At 40.9% G+C, this 14949-nt stretch overlaps 1 protein-coding gene across 2 annotated transcripts in view; it reads right to left on the bottom strand.

Moving 5' to 3' along the window:
* Positions 1–14949, bottom strand: part of LOC142203211 (mucosa-associated lymphoid tissue lymphoma translocation protein 1-like) — a 63023-nt gene that overhangs the window by 16161 nt on the left and 31913 nt on the right. The window contains exons 8-13 of one of the 2 annotated variants that reach the window (XM_075273756.1): positions 14050–14076; positions 12653–12856; positions 9185–9362; positions 7077–7151; positions 3209–3336; positions 1735–1875 (exon numbers count right to left, since the gene is read on the bottom strand). In XM_075273756.1, the coding sequence (XP_075129857.1) occupies positions 1735–1875; positions 3209–3336; positions 7077–7151; positions 9185–9362; positions 12653–12856; positions 14050–14076 (753 nt within the window). The remainder of the gene's footprint in view (positions 1–1734; positions 1876–3208; positions 3337–7076; positions 7152–9184; positions 9363–12652; positions 12857–14049; positions 14077–14949) is intronic. The other variant, XM_075273757.1, reaches the window with a different exon arrangement.

The raw sequence follows: 14949 nt of genomic DNA, 5'->3' as shown, positions 1-14949 counted from the left end.
ATGAGCTTTTTATGAGACGTCGCTCCAATTGCTAGTGCATCTCAATAAATTAAAATCTCATCAAAAAGTTATGGACTGTTGCTCAGAGGTCAAAGGTATTTTCAGATGAAAGTAAATTTTGCATTTCAATTGTAAATGAAGGTTCCAGAGTCTGGAGGAAGAGTGGAGAGGCTGCTGTACACAATCCAAGCTGCTTGAGGTCTAGTGTGAAGTTTCCACAATCAGTGATGGTTTGAGGAGCCATGTCATCTGCTGGTATAAGTCCACTGTGTTTTATCAAGACCAAGGTCAGCGCAGGAAATTCTAGAGCACTTCATGCTTCCCTCTGCCCACAAGCTTTTTGTAGATGAAATTTTCATTTTCCAACAGGACTTGGCACCTGTCCACACTACCAAAAATACCAAGACCTGGTTTAATAACCACAGTATCCCTGTGCTTTATTGGCCAGAAAACTCGCCTGACCTTAACCCCATAGAGAATCTATCGGGTATTGATAAGAGGAAGATGAGACCCCAGATCCAACAATGCAATCCTACAACCTGGGCTTCCATAACACCTCTGCAGTGCCACAACCTGATCACCTCCATGACACATTGATGCAGTCGTTCATGCAAAAGGAGCCCACACCAAGTATAAAGGGCATTTACTGGACAGACTTTTTATTTGGCCAACATTTCTGTGCTAAATAATTTTTTTTACAGTTGGTTGTATATAATCTAATTTTCTGAGATAATGACTTTTGGTTTTCCTTGGCTGTAAGCCATAATCGTCAACATTAACAGAAAGAAACACTTGGAAAAGTTCACTCTGTTTGTAATGTCTCAATAAAATATACGGGTTTAATTTTTTAAATTGAATTACTAGAAAAAAAATAACTTTTTGATGATATTCTAATGTATTGAGATGCACTTGTATATGAAGCAGCTTGTCACATACACAAGGTTTTCCAGTTGTTTTTTTGGGAAAACCCCAGTTTGATGCTGTCTGGTGCCACTGTTACAGGCAGTAACTAGCTTCCTGGGTAGCATGTTGAGTATAACACATAATTGCTGTGGCCAAGTGAACAAAGATTAGCGTGGACCCTTCATGGCATAAAATTCATGTTAAAATTGACGGGTTTTTTTCCCCAAAAAAAGTACCTGTAACCCTTTCCCAACATTTGCTATACTATTATGGCAGATGTGAAGTCTTTAAACATGGCGGCTACTCACTTCCTGTATTATACAGCAAAGACCCAGCGGCAACACCAGTTAACAGTGTTTGATCAATAAATGAGATCCAAGTGTGTCGATCTGTAATTTACTATGATCCTTAGGCGGCCTGCAATAGAACTATAGGAATTGTACAATACATTGCAATGCATTAGCATTGCAGTATATTGTATTAGTGATCAGAAGTCCTGAGCTTTAAGACCCCTAACTAGCTTAAAAAATATAAAAGTAAACTCTGTTAGCTGAAAACTAAAAGTTATGGCTTTTGGAAGCAGAGAGTAAAACAACAAAGATAAAGATGAGCTGCAACAGGAAATGGTTAAGAGACAAAAATGAAATCTGGAAGCAAATATAATTTTCCAATCGTCTTTTACACATAAACATTTGTTCCATTCATAACACAACTAATGGGGAAAGTGAAATGGGGACTGCAGTATGTCATGCTTACACACTTCCTCACAATTACGCAAAAAAACACTCACACTGCAGGCGGACACTAGATGGCGATCTCTCCCCAACTTACTAGTGTGCTGGTCCCACACAGTCCTGTTCAGCTGTTCATTTCCTGAGAAGTAGATCTTGTCAGTCAGAGCTCGAGGCTCTTTCAGAGAGTGTCTTATTTCCATAACTTGTTTGCCAGTTACCAAAGGGTCTTTGCCAATATCTTTATGTAAGACAAAAAATGGAAGGGTCAAAAATACTCTTTTGGTGGTTTCCGACATACAAATCAAGCATATTATGACATAAGTTATATAAGTCATATAAAAAAGCAAGAACACCATTTTTATTATTCCACTTTTGTTTTTTCTGATTATATATAATATTATATGATTTTACATATTGGCACACAGGACCCATACTGACCAAAATTATGTCATATATATTCTATAACAAAAAATAAATAAATGCATGTTTTAAAAAGCCTTTAAGAATGCCTGGTAGGAAATAATATTAATCATTGTTGTGTGTCATATTTGCATAGACAGAGGTAAGTTAGCTTGCTATCAGTGCTGGAGAAAGCTTAGGAGCCTACTGCATATTGATTAAAGGGGTTGGCCCACAAAAAGCATTTATCACCTGTCCACCTATCCTGACCCCTGAGACCCTCATGATTACAAAAACAGGGGTCCCATGTCCCCTATTTTAATAGAACAGTCGTCATCCATTCGTCAGGCACTATTCACTGCCTATGGAAATAGTGAGTGCACTACTTACAATATTTACTATGCTTATTTGTATAGCGCCATCATATTCCGCAGTGCTTTACAGACATTGACAGTCACATATAGGGCTCACAATCTACATTCCCTATCAGTATGTCTTTGGAGTGTGGTAGGAAGCCAGAGTACCCAGAGGAAACCCACGCAAACACAGGGAGAACATACAAACTCCTGGCAGTTGTTGTCCTTGGCAGGATTTGAACCCAGGACTCCAGCACTGCAAGGGTGCAGTGCTAACCACTGAGCCACTGTGCTACTTATCAATTTCTGTATCTTGTGTTTCTCGTGGGCCAACCCAGGGGCATATCTATAGTGGGTGCAGAGGTAGCAATTGCCACTAGGCACTGATGCCTCAAGTGGCCTAAAGGCCTATCTATTACATAATAAGACAACAGTATTATAGACACATGATAAGAAGGGTCTATTGCATATTTGGCATTGGGGGCTTCAAGCTTCACTCCCTTTAACTAATAATTTCTGTCTTTAACAGTATGCACTAGACTCCTAAGCTTCCTGACTGGTAGCTGTAAGAGGTCTACACCTATGCAGGGGATTTGGAATTGAGTATCTGAAAAACAAAACTTGTCCTCTATAAACAGCAAGGTATTAAAGGGTGAATGTACACATTAAACATAAACCCATTCCTTGTATAAGAATTGTGGCCAGCAGCGTCTTATGATTAGTGTACAAGGAAGACCACTTATTGGGAGCTAGTATACCATAAGTATACCATGATTCTAGAGGCTGTTGTAGAAATGCTGACACAATATGATTTACCTTCAAGAACCGCATCGAGCATGTGCGTAACTTTCTGTTCTTTCAGAATGTGCTTCTTGAGATATGTCATAAAGATCCCAGAACTGAATGCCTCATCCTGAACTTCATATGCCTCAGCATTCTCACATCTATAAGTAAATGGAGGAGACAGTTACTCTTAGATTCACTATAGCACTCTGGATTCATGGAGAATTACTCTAACTCCCCCTTGACATGACAAGTGGAAAGCTAAAAGTTGATCTAAGTTTAAAACATGTTATAAAATAATAGGAAGACAAAAAAGTGATTATTGATGGTTTACAGAAATCTTTAATAAAGGATAATGTTTACGTGGCAGATCATCTATCTGTATCATATACAGTATTTACCATATAAATTATGTGGATATCATGTTCATTAGTGTTGTCATTAATCGCAGCATTTGCTCTTGACTACTCACAGTCAATGGTAGCAAAGGTAGCAATACAAGACTCATAAGAAGTGCTATGAATCAGGATATAATAAACAGCTATATAATACTGAGGACTTGGATTAAAACAAGTTAGATTGTTCTCAGAGGAGGAATCATTTCAATGGGCTATGATTCAGGGTTTTATGACTTCTCCTGGCTGACACAGTAAAATTGACTGAAGTGGATAAATATTAGTTTTACACAGTGAACACCATTGTGATCCATTTCTGCTTGAGCAACAAACAGGAAAGAGGTCATCTAAAAGCTAACATGTAAAAGGAAACATTTACCACAAATGATCAGAGGATAGCAAAAAACACATTACTAAGTCTACTCAGCTTAACCCATTCACTGAAGGCAGAACTTGTGCAGTAAGACTAATTACTATGAATAATCTGCTCCATTGGGTGCCATAATTTGAGTATTGCCCTATGTTGTGTCTCCATCTGCACTTCTGGCCATGCCAATGGAATTTTTACTGATCACTGTGAAATATTTATTGATTATTCTGAGGTCCTTGTTACTGGCGGTATGGCAATCAACAGAAGAGTATAGCTGGTAAAAGGAACAGGCAATCCAAATATTTTTTACCATGCTGCCCAAGCCACAGTACCCTGAATATTATTCTTAATTGTAATAAAATTATTACAATGATGGCTAAGAGGAAAACATTGGACTATTCTAAAGTGGCCTTCTATGAGGCCAGACCTAAATCCTATTGAGCACCTTTGGAAGGAGCCGAAACATGCCGTCTGGAAAAGGCGCCCTTCAATCCCAAGAAAACTGGAGCAGTTTGCTCATGAGAAGTGGGCCAAAATACCTGCTGAGAGGTGCAGGAGTCTCATTGACAGTTACAGGAATTGTTGTAGTGCATTGATTGCCTGAAAAGGTTGGGCAACAAAATACCATCATTTCTGTCCAGGCCTGTTTTATGAGGTTTTTTATTGTTTTTAATTGTGTTGAAGCGAAGAGCAATGTCTGACTTTCATTTGTTCATTTTCTTAGAATTTTGTATTCATTATTACTTTTGTTAGATTCAAATTATTTCTGTGACCATTGTGGGTTTTTCTTTCATTACACGATGGGTGCAAATAACTTTGTCCACATGTGTACCTATCATCTGTCTTTTTTAATACTGGTGTCTTATATGAGTTACATTTGGTTTACTTGTAACAATGTATAGTAGTAACATAGTGAATGTGATTTATTCAAACCACAGCACATCATTATGTCTGCAGGTTTTGAAACCAGTGTTCAACCTTTGTAGTACAAAGGTTGAAAGCAATGGTAAAGCAGTGGAAATTTCTACAGATGTTATGACACCACAAACACCCAATGGCCAGTGGTTTACATGGAGGTGGCTTTCAGGAAAACATGCAGATAAATTTATCTTAATATTTGTTTCATGTCATTTTGTGCTACAATAGTCCATCTAATGCAATAAAAACATACAACCTTACTGCAGTCACACATATCCTTGTCTGGAGTGTAAGCTTTATGAGAATCTCTTATTATTAGGAATCTGCCTGGTGCTGTTGCGTTAAAGGGGTTGTCCCATCACAAGGATCCTATCTATAATGCTTATTAATGTGAATGTAAGACTTTTCCTAAATACATTGCTTCAGCAAAACTGCTTTGTTTGTCCACTATCTTACTTTATTCATTTTTTTGTGGCCACAGCCCTGACCTAGCTGCTCCTGAGTCAAGTGATGTATCAGCCTGCTCTCAGGGGGGAGGGAGGAGGGGCTAAGTGCATGGGAGCGAGCCTGGAGGGGGGGGTAGTTTACCCTTTGGGCGAAGGGGCCGCCAATACAGGGTTAGACGGCGGCACAGGTGAAGCCAGCAACATCGCTATGCTTCTGCCCTGCATGAAGCAAGCAGCGGCAGAAGCAATGCTGTTATTCCACTCCGGGGTCACATATGCAAAGCCAAGCGGCGAGATGCCGCCGGCCCTGCGTGCGCGCTCATAGACCAGTCTAGCCTTCACAATGCGAATACAGACCTGACACCCTGTCGGGTCTGTATTCGCATTGTGAAGCCTAGACTGGTCTATGAGCGCGCACGCAGGGCCAACGGCATCTCGCCGCTTGGCTTTGCATATGTGACCCCGTCCACCAATGACAAAACAAAGCCGGAAGACAGAAGATTTCTCAGAAACAAAGACGGGTGAGTATGCGACGTGGGAGTACCCCTTTAGGATTGACATGCCAACATGTGAAACTTTCTGCAGCTTTCAAAGCTCCGAAATCCTGAACCAATCAATATCTGAGGGGGGTTAACAGTTCAGAAGGGAAGTCTGTTAGGATTGCCCCATGTGCCTGCTATTAGTTAATCTATTAGTTAATTGTGACTAGTTAGGCTCCTGTACTCTGGTCATATTTGTTGGATTGCTATATTCTTGTCCTTGACTTGTTTACTGGATATTCTGTTGCTTAGGCTGGGTTCACACCAGCGTTGGCTCTCCATACAGAGATTCCGTTCCCCTCTCTGCTTGAAAAATGCTTTGCATTTTTCGCCCTTTTCGGTCCCAAACCAGGCGGACTCCATTATAGTCTATGGGCTCTATGGCTTTCCGTGGGTATCTGCTTTTTTAAGCAGATTAGGTTTCTGTTCGGAGGTCCCCAAGCTGATCCTCTGAACAGAAACCGGAACGCAGGTGTGAACCTAGAATCACTGATTTTTGACTATTAACTCTTGCATTTACCTGGACTTGGACATGTTTATTACTTTGATTCTTCTCTCCTGGTTTGGCCTGCCTTGTGAGTTTTGCTAAGAGTCCTGGTTTGATTTTACATTGTAGTCATCTATTTCTCACACTAAACTTCTGGGTCTAAATCCAGCTCTACACTTGGCAATAGACTCTGGTGATGATGTTTGGGGAAGCCTTAGATTTTAGCTCTCAACACTTTTTGGGATTTAAGTAGCTTGTTCTATGGCCCTCTGGTATCTACCTGTTTTGGAGAAAATTGCTCCTGTGGCAATTTCATAACAAATATTATATCTATTATCTAATATCCAGTTTTGTGTAATATGATAGCACACTATAAGTATGCGATAATAGTTAGAAATATTGGATAATAATTTAAACATGCATACGTTGATCTGGAATTTTTTGTTTGCCACAAGAACTCAGTATATGAAGCCTGCAGATAGATTGTTAAGGGATAGCTGACACAAACAATGCTTTCACTTTTTGAATCAGTGCCAAGATATAGCTGTTTTTGTCAATATGTCAATGAGCTTTTTGGAGCTAGAAGAGCCATTCCTTACCTCTTTAGAGCTATGTCAACTCCCTATGTTGATATGCTGGGTTCTGATGGCAGACTCACTTTGAATATTTTTTTAACATACAATCTCCCCTTCCACTTACACACAGTTAACCAATTCACAAAGGCTAAAAGATCTAGCCTGACTTACGTGGCATATCCGTAGACTGTGTTGCCTAATGGCTTGAGAGGACTTACTTTGGATAATGCACAATCTGAGTTGTACCTAAAAAAGAATAGAAATAATAAACAACTACTCAATTAAAATGCACACTATAAACAGATATCTGCCGCTCCCACTGTTTGGTGCGCTTGGGACAGGACCACACCTGCTGTGGCAGCATCTTCATTTTTGATAGCTGCAAATTGCTGTCAGTGGAACATGTCAGCTTTTTTGTCTTGGAAGGGGAACTGGCTGGTAACCATTAAAAAAACTGGTTCTTCAGCAGGTGTGGGCCCACGCCAAATGCTGCAAACAACTTATTTACTTATGAAATAATGGAAGTATTTCTCAGCAGTAAGATCACACCTAGACACAAGAAAGTATTTTGACTATTGCATTAATTGTCTTACAACAGCTTGTAAGTGGTTTAAAAGCAGTTTTAGCTACCACTGTTTCATCTCAGTGGAGGCTCAGGCACCATTCTTTTTTGGCTTGTAAGAAGCCAATAGAAAGTATTTGAGAATTCTTGATCTACAGTATATAACTATTGTTAATGTAGGAAATTTTTAGAAGCCCCTAAAAGACCATACTCACAAAAGCAACAAAACAAGGAGGCACATGCTTCTCATATGTCATCTCATATTGTACATTATGTTTGTGAAACTACATGTTCCCAGGCACTATAATGATACATACAGAAGATGTGCTTTTAATATAAGGATTTTTAACGTTGGGTACAATGACTCCCACAAAGTATCATATGCTCCACGGTGGCCCACACACAGTAAAATATGCTTATGATAGCTGCAACATGGTATAATTTGCTTCACAATGGCTCCCACACAATATAATATGCTCCACAGTGAGTTCCATACAGTATAATATGCTTCACAGTGGTTCCAAAACAGTATAATATGCTCCTTACAGTGGTCACAGCCCTGAAGAGCCCTAGAAAGGATGATGTGGACTATCAGAAGTCCAGTTCCAGCTCTTTACATCATTTAATAGTCATTGTTCCACAGATTCTGGCACAGTTGGTATTTTTTCTCTAGTTGCCATAACTCCTGTACAATCAGTGCTGTTTGTTTTGGTGCCTAATATGCTATTCAGGCTCTGTACTGTCAGGAGAGCGGAATCAGGCAGGGGCAGACAAGGGGTATGATTCTGATCTCTGACACGGCCTGACGATGATTGGAGCTCTGAGTCACAACCCCGCCTGACACCACCCTTCTGATATTATAGAGCTTAAATAGCACATCAGTCACAGCATATCACATCAGGCAGCAAAACTAAATGTGCTCGTTGTTTGAGAATAGGGGGGTTAGAGAGAAAATTCCTGGAATCAGTGGAGCGATGCCTAATAAAAGATGCTAGGGACTTGAGTAGAGGTGGTGAAAGGTATTCTTTAAAGATATGGCTAGTTGTGTACACGTGGCCTAAGATTTGTTAGCTATGCTGGTGTAAAGGGGCTTTTCTGGAATTAGATATTAATTAAATGTCCTACCCCAACACCAAGCAGCTGACCTGCAGACACTGGAACAAGCCTAGTGTAAGGAGCAACCACTTACATTTCCTTCCCCCAGAACCAACATCAAGGAGGTCCCACATCAGGTTTTGCCCCAGGACACTTGGCCATGGAGGTCAGCTGACCTTTGTTTTATGGCTGCATTGAACAGAGACCTTGCCACCTATTTGCTGATCTCTTCATTAATTTGTACAGGAGTTCTGAAAATAACCAAGCATGTGGCCTATAGATTTAGCCATAAATGTCTAGATTGGAATACCTCTTTAGGTAAATGTTAGTTGTTATGAAACTACTAACTTCACAAGATTGTATGAAACCTCTGTAACACTTCTAGCTCCCTTCCTGTGTTGAAACAAAAGAAATGTTGGTCACAGTATCATAGGGACTACCAAGAAGTTCTGCTGCTGTTAGGCTGGTGAGAAGCGAAACTGCTACACAGCAAATTCTCAAACGTGAGACCTTATGTCTCAAACTCATTTCACATATTTGACTTTTATGACCACCTTTAGTTGTTATATACTATGTATAGTAAAAGTCATCTCAAGTTAGCAGATTATACTTGATGCCATACCATTTTCTGCAAGTGTCCAGAAGAACCACATTCAAGAATGTCTTTCTGTCTTGCATCTGCTGTAAGATTCTTTGAACACTGATGCAGTTTTCAGGTCTGTATGGCTGAGGAGCATCAATGGGTACCATATAATTTCTCCCTGAGCGTTCATATCCATGGCCAGCGTAATAGAACAAACCTGTATATGGAAAAGTTAGGGAGATTATATACATCTTACACTATAATATACAGCGCTATGAATGTGTAGATCTAATAACAATTGCTGCATCATTAAAATATTGCTACATTTAATCACATGTTTACGGATAATGAAAAACAAAATTGCTTCTCTTATTTATGTGTGTAACCAAGCCAATAGTAAACTTAAGTGGTCACTGCTGTTTCAACAAACTTTACATAAATCAATAGCACATCCAAACCCTCAACACTTCTCGCCGCCTCCAACTCAAGAACATCCATCGAATCCGCTCATTCCTTACCCCCGAAACTACAAAGATGCTAGTGCATGCCCTCATAATCTCCCACTTAGATTACTGTGACACCCTTCTTCATGGCCTCCCAGTGAATACTCTCGCCCCCTCCCCCCTCGAGTCCACCTTAAACTGTGATGCTCGCTTAATACACCTTTCCCCCTGTTCTTCATCAGCCGCTCCCCTCTACCAATACCTTCATTGGCTACCTGTTGTCCAGTAAATAGAATTCAAGTTACTAACACTTACATACAAAGCCATCCACAAGTTGTTTTTTTGTTTTTGTTTTTTTTTTTAATTCAAATTTTTAGTAGATTTTTACATTTTAACATTTTTACAACAATTGCTCAAAAAATGGCAATGAAATGTAAATAAAAACAATGTGTGCAATGAAGGTTAAAAGAGAAACTCAGCTCAGCTCAGGAGGACTTCTCAAGTCTGAGTCATCAACCATTTGACAACATTTCCACTGAATCATGGCACTGGGAAATGACACTGTACAAATGAAGTTCACAGATATGAGGGTAACAAACTACAACAAAAAATGAAGAGGACCATCAAGCACAGCACAATGCACATCAAAATTCAGTGTGTTATAGAACCATGGGGATGGGGGGAGTAGGAAAGGGAGGCATCTGAGAGCAACTGGTAGGGAGGATGAGAGGTGGTTAGCAGGAGGGGGGAGGCGTAACCAGAAAATGATAGTGGGGAGGAAAATACAGACAGAGTTAGCTCTTAATCAGTGAGTTAAATCTGCAAGGCCCCTGCTCCAACCAGCAGCCCAGAACCTATCTGGGAGGGGCAGTTTGTGGATAGAAGTTTGTGGTAAGGGGCAAAGTCAGAAGGAGCTGAGGATGACAGAAGAAAAGACAGTGATGATGCTGCATCTAAATACAAGCTATCACAACCCGAGGCAATACGGTGGCTCAGTGGCCAGCACTGCAGCGCTGGGGGCCTGGGTTCAAATCCCACCAGGAACAGCATCTGCAAGGAGTTTGTATATTCTCCCCGTGTTTGCGTGGATTTCCTCCCATTCTACAAATAAATACTGATAGGAAATAAATGTACATTGTGATCCCCATATGGGGCTCACAATCTACGTAAAAAAACAAAAAAAACCCCATTCATTTGAATGGGTAAAAAACAAAACAAAACAAAAAAAAAACCATCACAACCCAAGTGCTGTATTTACCGTATTTTTCGGACTATAAGACGCACCTAGGTTTTAGAGGAGGAAAATAGGGAAAAAATTTTTTGAAGCAAAAACTGGTAAAATATTTAATGTATGAGAGTTGTAGTTTTGCAACAGCTGCAAGGCCACATTGACAGGTGACCCTGCAGCTGTACAGGGATGCATAGAGTGTTTTTTTTTTGCGGGTCCAGAAGTACTTTTTAGTTATACCATTTTGGGGAATATCTATTGCTTAGATCACCTTTTATTGAAAAAAAAAACGGTGGTTTATGATATATGATTTTCTACTTTTATATATATATTCTAGGGACAGGAGGTGATTTAGAACCTTTATTTATTTCATATTTTTATTATATATTTTTAAAGCTTTTTTTTTTTTTTTTTTACTATTTTATTCCCCCCCCCCCCCGGGGCTTGAGCCTGCGGTCACTTGATTGCAAGTCCCATAGACGGCAATACAACTGTATTGCCGTCTATGGGACATTCTGTGTATTAGTATTACGGCTGGTCATAGACCCAGCCGCAATACTAATATATAGCAGTGACAGGCCTGGGAGCCTCATTAGGCTCCCGGCTCTCACTCGAACAGGTCGGCTCCTGCGATATCGCCGCGCAGGAGCCGGCCTGCAACTTTATAGGTACGGGGCCGGTGGGGACCGGCCCCGGGGGAGAAGGGGCCGCTGATACTGACCCGGCATCCGCTGTACTAGAGAGGCGGATGCCGGGGAGGGATAGACGCCAGGGCCTGAGACATCGCTGCCCTGCCCTGCATGAAGCCAGCGGCGGGGGGACGGAGGAGCGGAATAGCATCACTCCTCCCGCTGCTGGCTTCATGCAGGGCAGAGGAGCGCAGCGATGTCGCAGGCCCCGGCACCTGTAATGGCGTCTATCACTTGCCGGCTTCCGCCTCTCTATTACAGCGGATGCCAGGCGCCACATTCGGCCTATAAGATGCACCCTTCTTTTCCCCCCAAATTTTGGGGAAAAAAAGTGCATCTTATAGTCCGAAAAATACGGTACATCTGTGCAGGTCAGTACTTCATTATTTATGTCCTGCATGATCCTGGAGTTGTTTCTGAGTGAGCGACACTAAAACAGGGAGCAGATTCTATTCTACTTACTGTGTGCAGTATATGGGCCACTAGTCTCTATCCACCAGCTCAGTGAGGACTACAAATTACAGATGGAGTCTGTAGAGAGGAAAACTACTAAATAGTGCAAAATCTAAGTCATATTATTTTGCTCCTCATGCATATCCACATTCAAAGCAGAAGGGATCTCATATCAAAATAAAGCCTCATGTCAATGCTGGTTCATATTATTGCATAACAGGTTCATGGGATAGAGGAACTGAATGCTGATGTCTCATCCTATTGCCTTACCATTCTTTGTATACTTTGCAGGTAAAATGTGTCATGACTGTCAAGCTGTTTCCCTTGCACATTTTTAGTAAATTGCTGTGGAAAGCCCTGTGAAAGTTTATACAGCCCATAGGAAAGGAGTAGACAAGTCGTCTAATATATGTTTAATGCAAACAAGTATTAGAAAAGAACACAGATCACGCTGTTAATTCTGCACTGAGCACCAATTCTCGACCTTTATTACAAGGTCACTGAAGACTGGCAGTAGCTAATTCTGTGTATTATTAGCCAATGATGCAAACGTTCCTGGAAGGGAGATATATATCCACACCAGTAGCACGACAGAAGCTAAGAGGTTAGGAAAAGAGTTTCTCTATCAACTCTGTTTTTCAGTAATGCTGATCAGGTGACTATCAATAATGCTACATATAATCCATAAACTCACCATAAACACCTTTATCCAGAAGCTGCAGAAAGTGTCTGATGGATATCAACATTTCTTCGCGTGTCAGGTCTACAAGTGATATTACACAGAAGCCCAGTTTTCGGAGAAGGACAGACAGCTCAAACACGTCCACCATAGGGGCAAGCAGATTGGGGTGATTCAGGTAACCATTGTTGCCGATCAATAGTGCTACTTTTCCAGTTGCTATAATGTCACAAACAAAATATATGAGCTCTATTGTACAGTTTATATATTTAGGGCTGACACTTATCTTCAGGAATAGCATTCTGTTTCTATAAGTTTACTTGCAAATATAAAATAAGTTATTCACATCCTAGTGACTGGCATCCCTCCCCTATTGGCACACATGTAAAAATGTATAACTGTCCCATGTGGCAACCATTTTCTTTTTTTCCAACTGAAGACCACTGCATAGAAAAGAATGCAGCAAGAAAATGGAGCAAGAATTCCCTGAAGAGTATCACCTGAATGGAGGCTTTCCTAGCTTCTGTCAGATAAATGGGGGTCCATGAGTCCATTTAATGTATGTGCTTGGACCAGGGAGGGTGAACTGTGTGATTGTCCGGGGCTCGAGGAGACAAAGCCGCCCAGCAGCAAGCAGCTGACCATTTGCCCCATTATAATCCAATCTTGTATCTGCCAATAGAGTTGATTACTGTTGTGGGTCACAGGAGTCTACTGGAGGTGAGTATTTGATGGGCAAATCCTGCGAGATTCATGTCGCAAATATTGGTAAGATTATCCTAGAGGTTTTGTTCGGACTGACCACATCCTAACAAGAACATATATTATTAAACTCTAGGGTCTCTTCAGACCTCAGCGGTCTCTGATGTCATTCAGGATGCCGGTAGAGCTTGGGGTCCGTGTCCTGGAATCCAGGGGAAGTGAGTTATATTTACTCATCTCCCATGGTCCCCAGATTGAAATAGTAGTTTATAGGTGGCAAACCCCAAAAATTTGTAATAAGGACCAGTTTCATCATTCCTATGTATGTGGCCACTATGGGACAATATACTGTGTGAATGGGACACTATTGGACATTATACTTTGTGGGGGCCACCATGAGATATTATACTGCGTGGAGGGGACACTATTGGACATTATACTTAGTGGGGTCCACTAGGAGACATTATACTGCGTGGATGGCTGCTATGGGACATTATACTGTGTGGAGGACACTATGGGACACTATTCTGTCCCAGGGATTTTTGGTGTGAATGGGAGAGAGGCCTGTTTCCTGAACAGCCTGGGGGCCAAGGTACTCTTAATCTGCCCCTGGTCCGGAGCTTTCTAGGTGCATATGTTAAATTTAAACATCAAATACAATATGCATGTGCCTTAGTGCATGTGTCAAAGCTTTTGAAAATAATACTCACCAAAGTACCTATGTCCAGGAGCAAGTCCTGTAAAAACAAAATAGTATTATGTACAGTCCTATGAAAAAGTTTGGGCACCCCTATTAATCTTAATCATTTTTAGTTCTAAATATTTTGGTATTTGCAACAGCCATTTCAGTTTGATATATCTAATAACTGATGGACACAGTAATATTTCAGGATTGAAATGAGGTTTATTGTACTAACAGAAAATGCGCAATATGCATTAAACCAAAATTTGACCGGTGCAAAAGTATGGGCACCTCAACAGAAAAGTGACATTAATATTTAGTAGATCCTCCTTTTGCAAAGATAACAGCCTCTAGTCGCTTCCTGTAGCTTTTAATCAGTTCCTGGATCCTGGATAAAGGTATTTTGGACAAACAATTCAAGTTCAGTTAAGTTAGATGGTCGCCGAGCATGGACAGCCCGCTTCAAATCATCCCACAGATGTTCAATGATATTCAGGTCTGGGGACTGGGATGGCCATTCCAGAACATTGTAATTGTTCCTCTGCATGAATGCCTGAGGATTTGGAGCGGTGTTTTGGATCATTGTCTTGCTGAAATATCCATCCCCGGCGTAACTTCAACTTCGTCACTGATTCTTGAACATTATTCTCAAGAATCTGCTGATACTGAGTGGAATCCATGCGACCCTCAACTTTAACAAGATTCCCGATGCCGGCATTGGCCACACAGCCCCAAAGCATGATGGAACCTCCACCAAATTTTACAGTGGGTAGCATGTGTTTTTCTTGGAATGCTGTTTCTTTTTGGACGCCATGCATAACGCCTTTTTTTTATAACCAAACAACTCAATTTTTGTTTCCAAAATGAAGCTGGCTTGTCCATATGTGCTTTTTCATACCTCAGGCAACTCTATTTGTGGCGTACGTGC

The sequence above is a fragment of the Leptodactylus fuscus genome, chromosome 5, assembly GCF_031893055.1.
Source record: "Leptodactylus fuscus isolate aLepFus1 chromosome 5, aLepFus1.hap2, whole genome shotgun sequence".
Lineage (NCBI taxonomy): Eukaryota > Metazoa > Chordata > Amphibia > Anura > Leptodactylidae > Leptodactylus > Leptodactylus fuscus.
This window is presented reverse-complemented; position numbering and strand designations above follow the sequence as displayed.